At 43.4% G+C, this 19,572-nt stretch overlaps 2 protein-coding genes across 4 annotated transcripts; one reads left to right on the top strand and one right to left on the bottom strand.

The window, feature by feature from the left end:
* Window positions 1-1,837: 1,837 nt before the first annotated feature.
* TMEM59 (transmembrane protein 59) lies at window positions 1,838-10,758 on the bottom strand. Of its 2 annotated transcripts, none has more exons than XM_074906164.1 (8): window positions 10,521-10,758; window positions 7,776-7,881; window positions 5,552-5,646; window positions 5,197-5,349; window positions 4,839-4,923; window positions 4,439-4,523; window positions 3,560-3,668; window positions 1,838-2,801 (listed from the first exon to the last, which is right to left on the bottom strand). In XM_074906164.1, exons 1-8 carry the CDS (start codon window positions 10,713-10,715, stop codon window positions 2,646-2,648), a joined length of 984 nt encoding a protein of 327 aa, XP_074762265.1. In that variant the 5' UTR covers window positions 10,716-10,758; the 3' UTR covers window positions 1,838-2,645. The 2 variants fall into 2 exon arrangements, with proteins under 2 accessions (XP_074762265.1, XP_074762264.1); XM_074906163.1 differs by having other exon boundaries at window positions 4,439-4,520; window positions 10,521-10,751.
* A 141-nt stretch (window positions 10,759-10,899) lies between these two features.
* On the top strand, window positions 10,900-17,859 carry TCEANC2 (transcription elongation factor A N-terminal and central domain containing 2). 2 transcript variants are annotated; one of them, XM_074906167.1, is made up of 4 exons: window positions 10,900-11,041; window positions 12,344-12,481; window positions 13,817-14,010; window positions 15,834-17,859. In XM_074906167.1, exons 1-4 carry the CDS (start codon window positions 10,936-10,938, stop codon window positions 16,020-16,022), a joined length of 627 nt encoding a protein of 208 aa, XP_074762268.1. In that variant the 5' UTR covers window positions 10,900-10,935; the 3' UTR covers window positions 16,023-17,859. The 2 variants fall into 2 exon arrangements, with proteins under 2 accessions (XP_074762268.1, XP_074762267.1); XM_074906166.1 differs by having other exon boundaries at window positions 10,902-11,037; window positions 12,340-12,481.
* The last annotated feature ends 1,713 nt before the right edge of the window (window positions 17,860-19,572 follow it).

Genomic DNA, 19,572 nt, shown 5'->3' with positions numbered 1-19,572 from the left:
TAAAAATGCTAAATATAAAATGCTTTCCACCTGCAATTTCAATAATTTAAGGTCCTTCATTTAAAAGTGATCTTGAGCAGAGATGAAACCCAAATTGCAGCCTCTGCAAATGAAGATGTCAGGAAGTCAAACACTTAACAAAAAACGGGTAGCCATTTTGCAAAGTCATTTGCCAAGATAGCTTAAATAGTCCGTTTAGATTAGAAACCTTGAGAAACAGTTTAATTAGTGCAGCCTAGCTAGTATCTGATTTTACTGAGGGGAGATACTTTGAGAGGAGCTTACAAGTACAACACTTCAGCAGTTCTTCAGACTCTGGCTCACTCTGGAAACAGCACTGCCACATGACAGTTGCCACAGGCCCAGTTTCCTGTGACCTAACAGCACATTACTGAATCACTGGCTTCACTGCACAGATCACTTAGCTGAAATGTCATTAAGCGGCAAACAAAACACGTAAAACTTGTGTTTTCTCCCTTTGTTGTAGGCAGATACAATACCAAACGGAAGCATAAGTTGGTTGTTTAACTCAAACCTAGGAATGTAAGAATAAAGTCAAACATTTTGGAAAAGAAAGTTTTGGGAAATCAAGTCATCACCGTAACAGGGGTTCAACTGTACACATTTGAAACAGGCAAACAGCCATGTTTTCATGAAGTTGTAACACTCCCTCTGCAACTAAATATAACAGTAAAGGAAAACATTTCAGCAGAATTGAAAACGTTTCCACAGCAGTAATTCAATTAGAAAAGCCAGGATCGTTTAAGTCTCTTCTGGAAAGGCAATCCCCAATAACATAGTGCTAAGACAACAGGCAATAATGACTAAAGTAAAGCCCATATTTACAAATAAATTTAAACTTCCATTGCACAAATTGCATTGGACACTGCTTGAAGTGGAACACTGGCGTCCTGCACCGACACAGGGCTGTACGCTGAGGTTTGCCACGGAAGCAGGAACACCCGTCTCCAGTGACTCACTATTGCAGAGGGATTTCCCGCCCCTGCCAGCGAACAGTGTTCTGAAAACATCACACCATCCTTTTTCACAGCCATCACGCTCGAGGCCTTGACAATATTACCATCTCCATGCAAACGGTACCTCTCAACGGCTGCTGGCACCCGAATTTCTGGGCTACAATGTTGTCCCACTGAAGAATTTAGCATTAAGACTTCAAATTGCAATTTCTGCATGTTGAAGAAGCTTGCTTAAAACAAACGGCTCTTAAGGCTCTGAGACCTCATGGAAAACCTGCCTGACTGCTTTCAGGCTAGGGTTTTCGGCAGCACACAGGCCACTTAATGCACATTCCTGCTCAACTGCTCCTGCAAGGCTCTGTAGTTACGCAACCATCGGCGCTACAGCTGAATTAGCAATGACTACTGAACCAGTTTTAACAGCGAGGGAACACTGTACTGCATCCTCCAGAACATCTAGAGTTCTCACCAGAATTCAAAACCTGAAGAGGTGTTGTTTGTGGGGTTTTTGTGTTGTTTTTTTTTTTTAAACTTTCAAGGGAGTTCTGCATAATCAACAAAATATAAGTTGGAGATATCGTGCATCCTAGCCAGCTTTCAAACACTTACAGACACCTTAAAATAAACCACACACATCCCCAACTTGTCAGTGCTATGGGAACCAGCATATAGTCATCTCCTCAAAGAAGAGAGCTGCAAAAAAATATACTAGGAATGAGGGGCACTGTTCATTGTGGTTGCGTTAGTGAATCGTGTAGCAAAATCGGGTCACGCTGCCCGTGAGAGGAATTCTACAGACAGGCTTTCACACTGCATGTTATGGTCAATAACTAAGCATAGCAAAAAGCTATATAGTCAACATTTTCTATACAGTCAATTTTATTTGTCTGTTCTCATTTCTCAGGAATCAACTTGTTTCTGTAAATGAAGTTACAAGACTAGAATAGTTAATCAAGAACAGAAAGTCTTCAGAAAACACAGGCGCTAACTTTACAAGCAATTTAAGACTTAAAGGCTAAAAGTTTGACAAAATAATTGACCATGTTATGTTCTCTGTGTGAAGGGATATGTCCACAAGCTTTAACAAAGTTTCCATCTTTCACAAACTCAAGTCTAGCCTACAGCACCTCACAAATGCTTTCCATCTTGGATATTGCCACACTGTAGAAAAAATATATTTCTATTTTTGGAGACAGGGTTGTTTGTGCATGAACATTAACAAGTACAAAAATTCAGCAGATAATTTTATAATACTTTCTCTTAACTACAACAGAAAGTGCAACACTAAAAAGGCATCTCCTGCCTACTTAAAATTTCTTATACCTTTACAAAGCTAACTCTGAATGTACACATTACACCCTAGAACACACAAATAAGTTTGAAAGTGTCATGGCAGAAGTATGGAAAGCATGCTTACAGCTTTTGTAAGCAAAAAGACACATAGCAAACACCAGTGAGAAGTGATTATGTCTGGAAACAAACATAAAATTCAAGATGTCTGAATCTTCACTACTAGTTGAAAACAAAATCCCATGACATCTGTGGATTCTGTAACTTTATTTGCATTTAAAGACTGGCTGCTAAGCTTCTTATCTGAAGAACCACCACAAACAATCAGGAGTTGCTAGCTCTGTTAGAATTAGTCTATTGGATCCAATGGAGACTTATTTAAATTGCTGATTGAGCCAGATTGACTTTTGTAGGAAGAGGTCCTGCTTCTTCATGTTCCTCAGTCTTGCATCTAACCACAACAAGTGCAGAGGATGGATATCTGTTCAGTTTTTGTTCATTCATGTATTCCAAATCTCCATAGATGCTCAGCTTCTGAAATATTTAAACAATTTACTTTAAGACAAAGACTCTCCATACTGTGAATAAAATGCATTTCATTATGCAACTTCATTCCTGGTTCTGATGGCTGCAGCCCTCTAATACAAGTTAACCCAGGCTTTCTGTAACATCCGAAATTCACAGCTGGAACAAGATCTGAGTCCAAATGTATAAAATCTGCCAGCACAACAGTAGATACAGTGCTTGTGCAACAGCTCCTTTAGCCTGCAAATACTGTGAGCCTTGCTTATTTCAGAAGCACGGGGATCTCTGGGCATGAGGGATGCTAGTTCAGCCAGTTCCCCTCGGGTCAGACTCTCTGTGCTCACTGATAATATGCTGTCACTTCTGTTCTCACTATTGATCTTCCCAAATTAAACTCACTCTGGGTTCCACCTGCACCAGCTGACTCTCAGTATAGATTTATTCGCAGAGAAATTAGAAGCAGCCTCCACTTGTTAAGAGTAATCTGAAGGTTATCAAAAGGAGAGCACTACAAACCAAAAGGCATCCTACCTGGGCTGTCTGAGTAAGGCTCAGAGCACCAATCAGCCACAGGAATAAGCAAGAAATGTCCAGCTATAAGATCATCATTTAAATAACAAAATTGTTTTGCTGACCACATCCACAAAATAAAAAACATCTTTCCAGCTGAACCTCCCCCCAAATGTTTCTTAGTCACTAGGCAGCTGTAATATGAAAGTAATATAATGAATAAATTCAAAATATTCTAAGTTATAAAACAGCATTACCTCAGATGGAACATATTGCTCTACAGCTGTAGCTACAGTTGCGCAACAAATCCAGAGCAGCACCAACACTGACAGGACAAGCGTAGTGGTTAAAATCCAACTGGAATTTCTGAAATGAAAAGAATGTTACTAGATTTCATATACTAAATACAAGACAATGGACCCTCTAAAAAGTTTGGCTCAATTTTGACTGCATTTCCTGCTGATTCATTAGTCTCTAGCTCTTCCAGCTACACAGCCCACTTCAGACTCCTGGGTACTCTAATGTCTATTTAGTATCTAACTTGAAAGACACAATTCTGTTTATTGGGCCCTAAGCATCCTCCCATTTAGAGTATTAAAACCAGATTTCTCGGTTACATATTTGGGGTGCAATTCACTGATCCTTCATGTGTAAACTTTTAAGGAGAAAGTAATCAGAGTAAGGGAAAGAAGAACCAGTGTGCTGATCTTCAGCCAAACTTTAATAAAGATATTCTGGATATTTTCAGTCAGGAAGTAAGACAACAGTTTTGTATTTTGTCATGAAAGACACAACTGCTTTGCCCTGAAACATATCCAGAGCTAAAGAACAGGCATAACACAGTATTGATTAAACAGCTCACAGTACACACTCAAAAAACAGTGTAGGGAATTATCAATATGATGTTCACTTGAACTGGAAAGGCAAATCAAAGTTGGCAGAATAGTCTGCAAATAACATGAGGCCAGCACAGAAAAGCAACAGCAGCAGTCAGACGCACAGTTTTAACTGCTACGTATCCTGAACCTAACAGACTTGTAGCACTGAGATCTTTCAACAAGTGCCCCCATACACACAGATGAAAGGCCATTATCCTTCCTACTGGGTACAGACATTCGAGAATACAGAATACATACATGGAAAGACACTTGAAAAAGCTGTCATTTTCTTGCTCTTCAAAAAGTCCTCGGTATGTCTGCGAGCTTCCTGGATGTAGGTCTGCTGAAATACAACAGCAGAAACAGTGGTCAGAGAGCAACAAAAGAGAAGACCCTAACGCCACATAGTTTGTCTATACAGAGAGCATAAAAGGAAGCTTTTAGAACGACCCTAGCTTGCAATGTTTCTATTTCCAGCAGAGCTTGGTTTCTACCACAGACTTTGCTAAGTGTACATAGTGCAGTCTACATGGCAAACAATTACATTTCAGCTTTCTAAAAATTTGCTTTCATGTGCCACCTGCGACAACTTTTTTATTTTTTTTTAATGACAGGGAACATTTGCATTTGCTCTTCCAAAGCACAAAGAACAACTTACAGGCTGTTTTACTCAGTGACAAGGATCCTCTTGTATCGCCAGTTTCCTGATCAAGCTGTGGAACATACTGTACTTCTGGCTTTGACTAAAACAAAATAAGGAGTTAGGAGATCCTGCTAGCAAGCTTTCACTGATCTTGACATTTTACATTTTTGTAACTAACAGGGAAGTTAACCTTAAGACAAGCATGATTCACCTAAATTTAATCCCCATCCTCCACTGGCCCTAAAGGCAGTGAAATACTAGCAAAAACTAAACACTTCTGATAGCACTCTATAGTCTTTTCTGTGACTGGAAGGAGTGGAGTTAAGCATTTAACAGCCAGGACACCTTAATCTCAAGGAAAAAAAGCAAGCACCTGAAATATGACAATTTTGCCATCATCTGCTTGAAGGTAGAAAGTCCATGAGGATGTTATGAAGCTCTGAGCTGAATCCATCATGTCACTCCAGAATGATCTCACCAGCGTCAGAGGAAAGAGGAGATGAATTCTTGGCATCAGGGACATTAACTGCAAGTACAACATTAACTGCTTTTCCATTTGTTTTTATATGAAAAGGATAGAAGTCATGTTCTTGCTCACTTCTCGCCCCATGTCTAGATTTCAGTCTTTAGGAAGATTTATTTTCCATTTGAAGAAATTTAAAAAAGAGAAGACACACACTTAACAGAAAACAAGTAGGTGGTATTTGAAAAACATGTCATCTACTTACTTGCTCTTGCCTTAACTCAGCAAATGGCAATTGGTTCTGGCATCCAAGATGGCAAGCATATTGTTCATCAGATTGGGAGTATGCTTCAGTACAGGCTGCAAGGAACAAGTTCCCCAAATGAGAAAAATTCTGCATTTTAGTTAAGAAAACATTTTCAGTATAAGTTGGATCAGAAACAAAGCAGCAGTTAGAAGACTGACAATCCCATTTGCAGGAAAGATATGGCAACCACTCCAAGGGCAGCATTTGCTCCAAGGTCTAAGGAAGGTTAAGGAATCAGAGTTTAGACAGATGAGGCAGTTGAAATCTGAATGCAATTAGAGCAGCTGATCAGAAATGTTACCCTGGCAAAACTCAGGGATGCAAGTTTTCATTGACCCTCCCACTTCCACTATAGTTTTTCCTCTACATATCACGTAAAACATGACTTTTTTTTACCTCAGAACAGAGATGGAATCCCAAAAAGAATAGAGGGACCATTAGTCCATTAAATCTGTTTGAAATAACAGCACAAGTCATCGTATCACAGAAAAATCAAAGGAGCATTTTCCTGGTGGTGTGATGAGTACAGAAACTGCATTGAAAGTGTTATGGAATAATTTTTTTAATGAAAAACGAAGCCGACTGTTTTATAGATAGCTTCTATTAATTGTTCACTAGAGTTTATAAAGACCAAGAAATCTAAATTATTCTTGCTGAATAATTGTGCCAATGGAGAAATCAGGCAGACAATACATGGGCACAGCTCTTCCCCAAAACTCCAAAGCTTAGGTGGACAATGTTGCAGTACTACCTGAACTAAAGAATCAAATCACACAGCAACACAGAGGACAGCAGCTCTCCCAGTTTTCTGCAGGAACAAATGGACCATCATAAAGGTTAAGAAGCTGGCGGGGAAGCACAGCATCAGCAGCTAAACATCTGAGCATTCAGCTCATAGCACCTGAGCAGCAATTCCATGGTACAACTGCCACTGAACTGGTGTTTGTAGGCGTAAAGAATCATCAGAAGACAGAATTGAGAAGATTAGCCAAGATGTATCTTGCCAAGCACAGAATACTTAGTCAGGGCACCAACCAGTGTAACAGATTACAGAACATAAGCCAGCAAAAGACAACAGCCTCAGGAAGGAGAGTTAAATCAGAAAGTAAGCAACTGTTCAATTACCTCTACATGTGGTCTATTGCTACATTACCCTTTTTTATGGCACTCTTTCATGTGTGGTTTGACAACTAGATTGACATGCTGTATCACAGCTATACACAGTGTATGACAGACTAGAGCATTAGCCCATTTCTAGAGTATTTAATGCAGTTTTGTATCACAATGGTATCTTTGCACGTCAGGCTTTCCACTTGCATACTCTCTCAGCTAGCCACTAGTCCTCTTGTTTTTATGAGCTACTGAGAGGACAGAAGCCTCTGAGTGCTGGCGTGGTGCTTAATTGAATTGGAAATATAGACAGAGAGCTCCTATCTTTCCTGGTATGGGTGGTTTTTTCCCACTTAATCTCTGAATAAAACTGTGAATCAGCTGTCTCAGTGTTATTGGATAAAACTTCTACACGATTCCAAAACCGATATTAATTGGCCTATAGTACACATATTTCATCTTTATTGTGAAATTTTTCTTCTAATAGATAATCTAAGAGAATTAGTCACCAGTATTTAATGGCCTGTTTCAAACAAAACATGTACCTCGTTCCCAAGGGTTTAGCTGTAGGTAAACCTCCAGATGTAGCCTAGACCACAAGTTACAACAAGGCAGACAGCACATTAAGATCTGTGTTCTTACTCTGTTTGAATAATTTGCTTTCATATACAAGTTGGTCAGGAATTGTACACGGGATTGATTGTCACATAGAATTGTTAAAGGAGAAGTGTTAATTTGACTGGATTTTTTCCCAGCCATTTTGTATCCTTTATGACAAACTGTTTATAGTAAAATGAAGTATTTCTGATTTCTATACAGAGGCTGATGATATGAAAATAGCAACACTAAGGATCAGGTAAGGACAAACTCGCAGAGAACAGACAACCTTTCCCTAAAATCTTTTTTTTTTTTCTTTTAATATCCTGTATATAAACTTTAGGAAGTTGTTAAAGAAAACCAGAGAGCAACTGCAGTAATCTCACAAATTTAACAACAACCTTTCAGATGTTCCTGCTCTTCCCTCTGTTATGTCTCCACATTGTGGGATGCTGAAGGAGTTCTGAAGTCTTACCAGAGTCGCATTCCAGTTTGGTTCGATTCAAATCAATGCCATCGTCCACAAACTGACAAATGGAAAACAGTCTGCAGCCTCGCTGGCACGCGTACAGTTCCTCTTCCTGGGAAGGCACAAGAAAAGGCTTGCATCCCTCCATTCAAGAATAAATTGTCAGAAAACAATGTTTTTTTCTTTGGAAGTGCTATAAAAAGACACCCACCAGAGCGCCATCCTCCTTCCCTCCACTAGACCTAGAAACCAGCTAAGCATGACACTCTGGATGACCTGAAATAAAAATCAAGCTACAGCTCTTTAACACTAACATACATATCGATTTATTTCAAACAGAGCTCTTCATTCTGTGGTGGGGCACACCTGGAAGCGCAAATTCTCTTTTGTCATTCCAGTCCTACAACTCACAAGCAAAGTTGCACTGCTTTTTTTTTTTTTTTTTTGAGTTTAAAAGTAAGAGATACTGCTGTAAAAGATTTACTAATGTTTAACTCTACGAAGGTAGTCTTCCATCTCAGACTTAAACAACAGAACTCAATAGGAGAGGGCAAAAAAAGACTAATTTTGACAGTGTAACAATCTATCTACCAGACTCTAATCAGACCTACCACAGAATTGTCAAAATAAGAGATTATCTTTCAATACACTATACCGGTACCCTGGCTAACTGCTTACTTGCCAAACCAGTTCCACAAACATTTTTATTTATTATACTGAAATAAAAGGAAAGAATGCTTCCTCACTACAACTATTAAAATTATGCAAATATAGAAAACCTACACCTTGTATTTCTTCTGTCCACAGTACCAATGGGTGGATGTGCACTCCACATATAGCGCTCTCCAAAACTAAACCCAGCCTCTATTACATGAGCACTCCTACGTCTGATCACACCCATCAAAACCACTAACCACAGAACCACTCAAATGACTGCAGCCAGTTGCTATACAGGTGGAAAACGGACTCTGAATTAATTTAACAAAAGCAAACATACCACACCTTACTGTATAGCCTATTGTAAATTAACTGGCCATTGTTTGTCTCTAACAAGTTCACATGCTTTAAAGGCATAAAAGTAGAGAACTGTGAATGTAAATTAAAACTTAACTCCAAAAACATTGACAAGGTGGCTAAGATAGTTATGCTGTTGCAGAAAACATGATTTGTAATTTGATATCCAGACAGAATCAGCTTTAGCAGACAGATTTCTATGGCAGTCTTCCATGGAAGTCTCAATGAAGCTTTAGTTTCCAGTGACAACTACAACAATTTCGTTCAATTCAGCTGGTAGTTTTGTGATAAACTGAACAAAGACTAAACGTAAAGGAAGAAGTGAATGTACAGTAAAAATCACAGAAGTAATAGCCTTCCTTGGACTTGAAAGAGTCTAACAACAGAAACAACAGCATTGTGCCAAAACAGTGTGGAAATGTATTAGGATAATGTTTAGTCCTAATTTCTCAGGTTTGGTTCTTTCTCCTCACTATCATCATGTGTAGGCACCAAAACATGCCATAGGACAGATAAAAGTTTACCGGTATTCCACACAACTCCCTGTTCCTTCTCTTTGTGGGGATACCAATATCAGCTAAAAAGTCACAAAATCCGATTGTAAGTTCCACGTGAAAGCAGACAAAGCCCTATTACCTAACACTGCCACCGATTCCATTTGCCTGCTGCCCTTGTGTGAAATCTCAAAGATGGGGCAAGACCTCCCATAATTCAGAGTTCAACCTGCTACACAGCTGCAACTGATAACAAAGTACATTGCCAAGAAAGAACCAGGAAAGGTGAGAAATTTGGTATTTGCCAAATATTTTTCCTAATTAATTTTCTAAATTCAAGCCAGTAGCTCAAAGCTGCAACAACAGCAAAATCTGGAGTATGAAATTAGATTTGCATTAGACACTATTTCAGTATTTTATCATGAGATGAAAAAAATTCCATGCAAGTGAATCAAAACACAGGTTGAAAGTTCTGACAAGCTACTCATTTATCATCATTTACGCTTCATCCTTCAACATTCAAGCATTACACTGGCCTGACTCGGGATGCCTGGCCTGTCATAAACATGGCACTAGTTTAGTGCCTAAAAATATGGAACAGTTCAAGTCAAATTACAGCTGCCTCTTTAGGAACAGGAGGAAAAAAAAGCAGCAATCCTCTGAAAACCACAAAAGTAGCCAGTGAAGAGAAAAGCTATACTTTGAAAGTGGCATTTCTTTGGCAAGCTACAGCCTAACCATCTATTTTCAAAGTGAGGTATCTATCTTTGGAGAAGCCACTGCATTCCCTACTTTGATGGGATGGAAATCTAAGCCAGATGAGACACGCCATGGAAAAACAACAGCAGGCTGCTGGTGACTGCACCCGAGCACTGCATGAGCTTCCTTCATATTGATGCTTACTTAAAGACACGTCCAACACTCCTTGAGAAAACATGCACGGGGACATGCCTCGAAAAGGACTCCTGCCCGAGAAAATCCCGGATACGTCCTGTCACTCTGGAGCGCAAGGAGGAAAAAGACACGAGCTGGGGCTGCATGGGGAGAGGGACAAGCGACACGGCCGGGGAACGGCCGCGCCGGGGGTCCGGGGGCCGTGCTGCCCGGCGGCCGTGCTGCCCGGCAGTCCCGCAGCACAGCTCCCGGGGGAGGGAGAAGGGGAGAGGGGCCGAGCCCGGGGAAGGGGCCCGCCCGCCCTGCCGAGCGCCGCCGCGAGGAGCCGTGAGGCAGGGCCCGCCCGTACCTTGGGGTAGGTGTGCAGGGAGTAGGTCAGCTGGCAGGCGCGGTGACACGACGCCGTGTTGCCCAGCACGGAGTCAAAGGCCTCGGACGAGGCGGCAGGCAGCGGCCCGGCCGCCCGAGCGCTGCTGCTGCTACTGCTCGCCAGGAGCGCCAGGGCGAGAGGCAGGCAGAGGAGGCCGCCCCGCTGCGCCGCCATCTTCCTCCTCCCGCAGGCCCCCGCTGACGGCCGCGGGCGCCGGGGAACTCTCGCGAGATTTCCCGCTCCGCCTCCCCGCGCGGTGCATGCTGGGGGGTGTGGTCCGTGCGCGGGGCAGCCCGAGCCGCCCGCGCGGCCTCGCCTCCGGCGGGAACTACTCTGCGGAAGGGGCGGGGCAGCGGCTGTGGGCGGGGCCTGCCCCGGCCGGCGGGGCGGGACGATGGACCGGTTCGTGGTGCGCAGGGCCCGCGGCCCGGAGAGCCCCCGCCGGGCCGCCCCGGCCCCCCGCGCCTACCGGCAGGCCACCCTCGAGTCGCTCAAGGCAGGTCGTGGGCACTGGGAGGCGGGGCGGGAGGGGTGGCACGGCTCGCCCCGGCCTCCCGCGCCTGAGCTGGGGCGGGGGGATCTTCACCCCGCGGTACCGGGCGCTGCTGCGGGGCTCGCTGCCTTCGAAGGCGCGAGGTGAGGCCTTGCGCTGGGGCAGCACCGCGCTGTTCCCCAGAGGCTGTGTGCGGGGGGGCGGGAGCACCCCGGGAGGAGCCCGGCTGACCCCGAGGCGCCTCGGGCAGGAGAAGGGGTGTCAGGCCTTCTCCAGGCTCTATCCTGCCTCTGCGTGGGGCTGAGCAGCACGGGGGGACAGCAGGAGGAACGCTTTGTAAAGCACCCGTGGCTCCAGTTCTTCATAATCTTTCCAGTGCTGGGGTGGCACCTTCACAGAGAACAGGCAAGCAAAGTTGGAAAGGTGCAGAGGGCTCTGCTGCAGTGAAAGGGGTTTCCTAAACCAATACGGGTTATAACCTGGCTCTTTCCCACCTGTTTGGTGTGGTGTAGGGTCAGGCTGGGCACACAATTTGAGTATGGCCAGCTGGCTCACTTCTCTCCCCAGCAAGGAGAGCCCTTCAGTTGGCGGCATGGTGGTCCTGTGTGAGATCTGCGGAAGAGCTGAGTCCCTCTTTGCCACTCGTTTATAGAAGCGCAACAGGAAAACATTTGCTGCACCAAAGAGCTTATTAACGCAAGGCAGAAAGCAAAAGAATAGTGCATAAAGCACCCCCAGCTGTCAGACCACTGCTGTAAGATGCCTTACATCTGAAATACGAGACTCGCTGTCTGTTCTGTCAAGGTGTGTGGCAAAAACAGGGTGTAAAACATTGCAAATGTCCAGTGTACTTGAGTTTGCATTCATGTTCCCTAATGATTTGTTCCTCTCCCTGCTGGCATTATTTTAAATTTAAAGCCAATCTGAGCAAGATTCAGGTTCTGCCAGGCTGCTAAAGATAATTAGTGGTCTTAATCCCTTTTTCTATTGAGAGGCATTTATACAACGGACTCCTGAAATTCAAAACAGTCCTAGCAGACTTTTGCTATTACATGCCCTGAGTTCAGCAGACCGGAGTGATGCATCTCGCTTTGCCTTCTAGTTATAATGCAGTCTTGATTTGCAGTAGGCTGCTAATCTCAAGCAAGTACCCAATATTCCTAAAACGTCATGTATTCTGTGCTCTGGTTCATGCCACAATCAATAATTCATGTGTTGATAACAGCCCCATTAGCTGAGATTAACCCAGTGTTCCTATTTACAATAAGAATATTCTGCTTTCCTAATGGCTTTTCTTTTTTTTAGAGAGTTGTGGTTGTGGAAGACATAAAACGATGGAAGTCTATGCTTGAGCTTCCTGGGCAACCAAAAGAGAATCTGATTGAAGCTTTGGAGGAGCTGAAGAAGAAAATACCTTCCAAAGAAGTGTTACTTTCAACAAAAATAGGTACATCTTGTCTGATCTAGACTGTCAATATTAGGCTGTCTTATGTCTGCTTGGCTTGTCAGTACAAAAGAGACGAGCTTGCAAGCTTCTTAAGAAACGAGTGTAGCTGCCAATAAAAAAATGTTGATATCCAGCCTGCAGTTTTCAGAGCTTGTACTGAAAAAGTAATCTACCCTCTAATTCCTCCCAGGTTGCCTGCTTATTACCAAATACTGCATCACCTTTTCTGTGGTCAAATTTTTGAAGAGCTCCTCTTGGGCACCTGTGTGTCTTATTCTTTCTGCTGCTATCTGTGAGGGCCATGGAAGAGTGCTTTCTTGCCATCTGAGATGTGGCTCATCTGTTTGATCTGCCTGAATCCTCTGAACATGCGAGAAATTCTCCTCAGATCGGCTCAGAACTGCTTACTACATCCTCACGCTGAGGATGTAGACGGACAGCTCTGTGCAAATGACACAGCCCGGCTCTTTTCCATAGGACTTGGGGGAGGGATAATGTGAGACCACATGGTCCCTGCCTTTCCTGTCTGTGGAGAGCGTCCTGGCGTGAGCGGCAGCTCTGCTGGCCTTGGTTTGCCGTCACAGCTGCTGGATCTCCATTTGGAGAGTCCCCCTTGCCTTAGAAAAGGAGATGCGATCTGCCCCTGTCCCCATCTTTCTGAACTGGTATTTCATTTACCATGCGTAGCTTATTCCAAGCTTTTTTTCCCAGTGCCTGCCTGAACGTGGCTGGGCTGGAAGAGCCACCGAAGCCTAACAGTGACATCTCCTGGCCAACAGCGCTAGTGGTCAGAGAGAAATACCCTGCTGGAAGAAGATCCCTTTTGTCTCCTTTCAGAGGAGAGCCTTTTTTTGTGCTGGCAGGCCCTGTCGATTGGAAAGATTCAGCTTGGATTCACCGTGATGTTGGTGTGTTAAGATGCTATAGCCGTCACCAGCAACATCTGTTTCCTTAAAGGGGTTTTCGGTTTAAAACCAGCATTCTTTGTAGGCCAATCTCACAGGCTCTCACCGGATCTAGCATCCGTGTAGAAAATTAATGTAGCCCTGTATTACATAAGTGTTGCTCCCCACCTTGGGAAGGTAATTTTCACACGTACAGATCAATTCCTTGCTAACTGCTCGGGTAAAAATCACTGCAGAAGTCAAGGATTGAGGACTTCAGGCTTAATTCCTAATAATTTTACATTTATATTTGGGTCAACGCTCTGGTTGTTTTGCTGATGCTGTGTGAATTAAAAATGCGTGCAGCTGCTTTAGCACCCATGTGATTTGACTGGTGTCCATTATGTTTTGTCCACCTACCAAACTTGAAGGAGCTGTTACTGTTTTCCAGGTCACACAGTGAATAAGATGCGCAAACATTCAGATCACGATGTGGCCAGCCTCGCCAAAGATATTTACACGGAGTGGCGAACTTTCATCAAAGACCATTCAAACAAGCCCTCAATAGAGGTCAGGAGTGATCCCAAGACGGAGGCTTTCAGAAAGAACGCGCGGAAGCTGCTTTGTGAAGCCCTGGATCTGGAGGTAGAGTTCAGATCCGTTTGGCTCAAAGAGTTATTTCTTGTAGGACCGAGTTAAACCTTTTTCAGCCATAGCTACTGTAAAGCTGGTCCTGCCTGCAGAGTGGGGACAAGATCAGATAATCTCTTCCTATTTTCAGTCATTTGCTGCACATCTCCATTTATAAGTAGCTTTTTTACAAGGTACATTTTTTTTGGTTGTTAACCAAGTAAACCTGCTAATTGTAAGGGGGGGTATTTGCTTTCATTTTCATAGCCAGTCAGCAGAATAGTTGTGTATCTACTGCAGTTGGGCTCTACAAGAGAAGGAGGAAGTTAATAGAATATAAAGTTTTTCCTACTACTTAACAGCTGCGAAAGCAATGCTGGGACCTTTTGGGTGTTTCATATTTAAGTAATTAAATATTTGTAAATTTAAATCTATTGCAAAAACAGAGGCAAGGTTGACAGTATATAAAGTGGTGATAAATATCAGATCCCTCAGGTATCTTTAAGTAAATGAACAGGGCTTTGCTTTAAGGCTTAATGACTAGTTTGCTTGGTCTATGAAATGCCATAATAATTATCCTTTTTAATTTATTCATTATCCTTTAAATGGCAAGTCAAGTGATAAGCACTCAAGAGTTTCAAAGCTATGTATTTGCTAGCTATGAGAACAACCTCTCCAATTTCCAGTCCATCCAGACTGAGGCAGCCCAGAAGGATGGTTTGCTGTGGGAATGCCTCAGAAAGGTGGGAACTCACCTTTGCCAGGCCTCCGGGTCAAGCTTAGTTCTTGGAAAGCACATCTATGCATGGTGATAAGACTGATAGTAAGGTCTGAACCTGAAGGCTATGGTACCGCCCTAAAACAAGTAGTGTTGGGTAAAGCAGAATTGCTCTGAACAGGACTCGTCTGAAAGCACGGCAAGGAAAAATACCCTTTTAGTTGCAGCTACCACCATATGTGCAAGTGGAGCTTGCAGCAGCAGGTGAACAGCATAGATGGGCAGGGAAGCCACAGAGGTCCAGCAGAAGGTGAGCAGGGACACCTGAGAGGCTGACAAAAAGGAGGAGGGAAGGTGGGGCTGAATGGATCAAAGGGGCTTCTAGTGCTGCCCAGCAGAGGGGCAGGTTAGCGATGGGTAGCAAAAACAGAGTGGGCAGTGGACTTGGAGGAATACTATTTGGCACTGTGGAATCTTCTGCATGCAAAGAGATTCCCCATCACAAAAGGCAGAAGTGAAATTAAAACCATTTCTTGATGGGTGGGGAATTTTTTTCTAAGCTGTGCTAAATTACAGGTTTTGGCACATGTTGCAGCAATAACTACATAATTAACATTTAGCAAATCCCTTTCTGCATTCTTAATTACACCTACTTCTACACACAGAGAGCCCACATTATCCTTTATAGCACCAGGCAGAGTTGCCAAGTGTTTGGCATGTCTTAGAGTTGCTGTTGGAATCAAGTTTAAAATAGTATCCAAGGTACCTTATATCAGCGAGATCAAAAGTGAGTTTTATGGAGACAGTACAGCGTAGCTTATAATTGCACTTGAGCTTGATACCCAAATCTAGTTGCAGATTAGTTTCCTGTTGTGATGGCAAAGTACTGCCACCCAGCTGGAGATGTGGATATGTTCCCTGCCACTGACCATGCTGCCTTGTTCCTTAATTGCTAGGGTGGAATTAAATTGCTCTTCCTGTTACACTTGTGATGGGAAGTAGATTTCCTTGAATCTAAGCTGATTAATGAAGAAACACTGAAAAGCCCCAAACTCCAATTTCAACCAGTTGGTCTCCTTATTAAATGTAAAGATCTAATTTTATACTTTGCTGTTTTCAGATTGATCACCCACTGGCTGAAAATATTGAGCGAGAAGCTTTTCATCTCTCTTCCCGTCTCATTAGCGCGCCGTATCGCAGAACGGTGCGAGCTCTTGTCTTCTCATTAAAGCACAAACCTGAAATCCGAGCAGAAGTCAAGACTGGCGCACTCACTGTCCCAGCGTTTGTACAGAGCCATAAAAAGTGAGGTGTCGTGCTTGATCCTGAGTGAGAACTTGATGTGCCTACATCTCTGTGGAAGCAGGAGCCCTTTCTGTCGTGAGGGGAGTGCAGAAGTGCTGACAGTGTGAATCACTTGGCGCCACTCTATGAGCAGGGCTGCCGAAGACAAGAACTGCTAATGATGAAAGTGGTGCTGTAATCTGACTTGGTATAAATCTGTGTGGGCTTGTGGCAAGAAAAGTTTCTTCTACTCTGCTGTATATTTTCCCGCTACAAAACTGTCCTTGCTGACTCACCTGTTTCTCACTTCTGCCCGTTTGTCATGCCTCAGTTTAGCTCCAGCCCTGATATGGATTTTCAGGTGTAATCAGCTGAATAACAGAGGAGCAGGTCTGTGCTGTGCTGGTAGGAAATACTGGGAATTGGTGGTAATTGGTCCATGGCAGGAGATTCCTGGGGGTAACTGCAGACTTAAGTTAACCCTAAACCAGCCACATCTGCTGCAGCTGGGCCCTGCCTATGGCAAGAGCTAGCTGTTTTGCCAAGCCAGGTGATTTCCCTTTGCTGCCTTCCAGAGTTGGATGCAAATTGGTTTCAGTAACTTGCTGTCCACCATTCCATAGGCTCAGTCATCCTTCAGTTGTGGACATTTTCTAAATCCCTGGGGTGAAAAATCTAAATGCCCTGGAGTATAGGTGCTATCTGATGCCTCTGCTGTTTAATGGGCAGCTCACTGAGATTTCATACCTCACTCATGATTTAAATGTGGTGCTTGTTCTTACTGTAACGTGAAAACTTGAAATGAATTTTCCAAATAAAATTAGCTTATAAGCAAAATACTCCTTTTAAAGACTTTTTTTTTTCCCTCCAAAAGGAACATGGTTCAGAATTATTGTATAAACAAATATAAGCAATAAACTTGTTTTAATTCCTTCTAGTTATTAAAAACTGGAAATCTTGGCTCTCATATTTGCTCTGATTTCTTTAGTGCCACAAGTCCTCTTGTTCTCTGTAAGCTCTTATTAAAGCTGTGACAGGCACAGTGTTTCCCTGGCAGGTAAAGTGCTCTCTGTGTGTACGTACACAAGGGACTGGTCACAAACCTCTTCAGTTATCAGGGTAGACAGAACCAAATATGAGGATGAGTGAAACCTGCCTATCCACAGTCATGGGAATTGAAATCTTAATATCATAAAAAGAAGTATCTTTCGATCAGTTGTGGTCAGCACTTTTATTTCAGAAGAGTCAATTAAGGACAAATAATGTAGTGGGAAAGTGATGAATTAGTCTTTATTCAGATCTTTGCCCTAAAATGTGACTGTTGTTATGTGGACCTGCTAAATTTTTTCTTCTCTGGACACTAGAAGCTAAAGAAACACCCAAAACTTACATGAGGTGTTAAACTCCATAGATTTAATTAGATAATTAGAGGTTCTCTTAAAAACATCTAAACCCTGCCTTGTTTGTGCCAGTGCAAGAACATTTTTTTTAATTTACACATTGTGAAGGTATCTTCAAACAGCTGGTTTTTCTGGAAATAGTGATGCTCTGGTGTGCAGACATTTCATTTGCAGAAAGTTAGGGTTCAGTGTGTTGGAGACAGTATGAGACAAACTGGCAGATGTGTGGGTGGTGACTATATGACGACTTCTCTTGCTACGGCCTGGTCAACAAGTATTAAAAGATGTGAAAACCTTAAATTTCTTTCTTATAAGTAATCAGCTCCATTTCCCACTTAAATAACTTCAGACTGCACAGCTGTAATTTCATTCAAGTATCCCGGACTGTCATGGAAGGGGTTTGGTATCAATGAACACCTTAGCTTTTTGCTTCCAAAATAAATACTGCAGTATTTATTTTCAGCGCTCTGTTCCTGGGCTATGTTTTCTCTAGGTAATGCATAAGAAGCAAAAATCCTGAAAATGATGAACATCTGTTCTAATGAAACCCAGGCCAGAGAAGTTTCCCACAGAGGTCAGATAGAGTCAGAGAACTTGGGCCCATCTGAACACGCAGCCAGCTGACACTGTGCTACACGTTGGTTTGCAAGGCAGGTCTGGGAATCACCCAGGTTGTTTGTGTGGGTGACAACTGAGGACAAGCACTGTCTGAACTTCTGCATGGCAATGGCAGTTCTACTCTGAAAAACAGCAGCTAGGGAGATCCACTTTTGGGTTTACAGTTTAGTCCCGCAAACCAGCTGAGAGAGGAGAAAGTGATGTGGACAGTTCTTTCCCCTCTTGCTAGTAAACAGTCCTGTGGCAGGGACACCACTCACCACTAAAAATTCAGAAGCAAGAGAAACAGAGACATAAACGAGGACCTGCCCCTGTGTGTGTGGCGTGTGGAGGAATGGGAAGATGGTGGGGAATGCCAGCCTTGTGCTCAAGGTGTATTTTGAGATAAGCAAAGCTGAAGCCTGGCCGCATCTCTTCCTCTGTGCTGCCCTCCCGAAGCGGTGCAAACCAAAAGAGATACCGGCCGCTGGCAGCAGGCCCCTCGGAGGTCTGTTTGCTGTAATCTCACAGGCTGTCCAGACATCACCCGGGGTGAGCGTGGGACAGGCGGTGCCTCTCCACGTCCACAGACAGTGTGGAACAGCTCAGAGGTGCATGTCACAAGCTACAAGCTCAGTCTGTCCTATGCCGTCAGACTGTTCCAAGATATAAGCAAAGCTCTGCCAGTCCCATCTCCTCCAGATGACTTTTTCCATGCCCTCTCCTGGTCCCTGACACCTTCCTTTTCTGAGCAGCCTTCAGGGAAGAGATTTTCTTTTTTTAATCTATTTTGGATACCTTCAGCTCTTTAGGACATGCCTTGCAGAGATTTTTTTTTACTTCACTCTTAATACATGCCAAATATTTTTCATTTGGAAATTAATTTCAGGGATGCAGAGTTAGCGCACATGAGGAGAAAACTCTCCTATAAATTTCCTCTATTTAATGGCTAATAGTTTTGCTCAACTTGTGTTTGAAGAGACCTAAGTGTGTAGCTCTGGGTCCAACTCTTCTATCTTGATGTGAAAGCTGGCAGTAACATCTGGGCTGAAGATCTGCAGACTCAGCTTTGCATAAAACTGACTGGCTGGAGGAACTGGAAGAGATTCCAGAGGATTGGACTTGAGACCCACAAGACAGGGGAAATGCAGAGAACAAGGGAATGCTTTAAGGACAAAACCAGAAAGGAAGGTGGGGAAAGAATACAAAACCAGAGATGAAAAAGCAATAGGCCCACAAGGGCTTCATTTTCTCAAAGGGTGATGCTGAATGTGACAACAGGGTACTTGGTACTTGACAGTACAGTTTTTAATTATTCTGTGATGACTAGTCTCCCCCCCTGGAGCAACCTCACCTGCACAACTCTTATTTATGCCTTGGGTTACCTACTGAATCAGATTGCTGCTCCTCAGTTCTTCCTTCCCTCCAGTGGGGAGACTGGAGCCGTGTGGCTCGTGGGTAAAGCAGGAGGCCAGGATGGCCAGTTCCCAGCACTGTGACCCGTTCACAAGCTGTAATTCGTGTGACCTCTGAAAATCCCTTCAAACAGAGGGTCTGGAAGGGCACAGGCTCCTGAAC

The sequence above is a fragment of the Athene noctua genome, chromosome 5 (genome assembly GCF_965140245.1).
Source record: "Athene noctua chromosome 5, bAthNoc1.hap1.1, whole genome shotgun sequence".
Lineage (NCBI taxonomy): Eukaryota > Metazoa > Chordata > Aves > Strigiformes > Strigidae > Athene > Athene noctua.
This window is presented reverse-complemented; position numbering and strand designations above follow the sequence as displayed.

What these genes read in the sequence shown, in the direction of transcription:
- TCEANC2 (XM_074906167.1), top strand. Translation starts at nt 10,936, where the DNA reads ATGGACCGGTTCGTGGTGCGCAGGGCCCGCGGCCCGGAGAGCCCCCGC. An exon ending in CCTCGAGTCGCTCAAGGCAG is followed by an intron (nt 11,042 to 12,343) that starts GTCGTGGGCACT and finishes TTTTTTAGAGAG; the next exon opens with TTGTGGTTGTGGAAGACATA. An exon ending in GTGAAGCCCTGGATCTGGAG is followed by an intron (nt 14,011 to 15,833) that starts GTAGAGTTCAGA and finishes TGCTGTTTTCAG; the next exon opens with ATTGATCACCCACTGGCTGA.
- TMEM59 (XM_074906164.1), bottom strand. Translation starts at nt 10,715, where the DNA reads ATGGCGGCGCAGCGGGGCGGCCTCCTCTGCCTGCCTCTCGCCCTGGCG. An exon ending in CCCTGCACACCTACCCCAAG is followed by an intron (nt 7,882 to 10,520) that starts GTACGGGCGGGC and finishes GTGCCTTCCCAG; the next exon opens with GAAGAGGAACTGTACGCGTG. An exon ending in CTGAGTTAAGGCAAGAGCAA is followed by an intron (nt 5,350 to 5,551) that starts GTAAGTAGATGA and finishes TTGTACTTGCAG; the next exon opens with TTAATGTCCCTGATGCCAAG.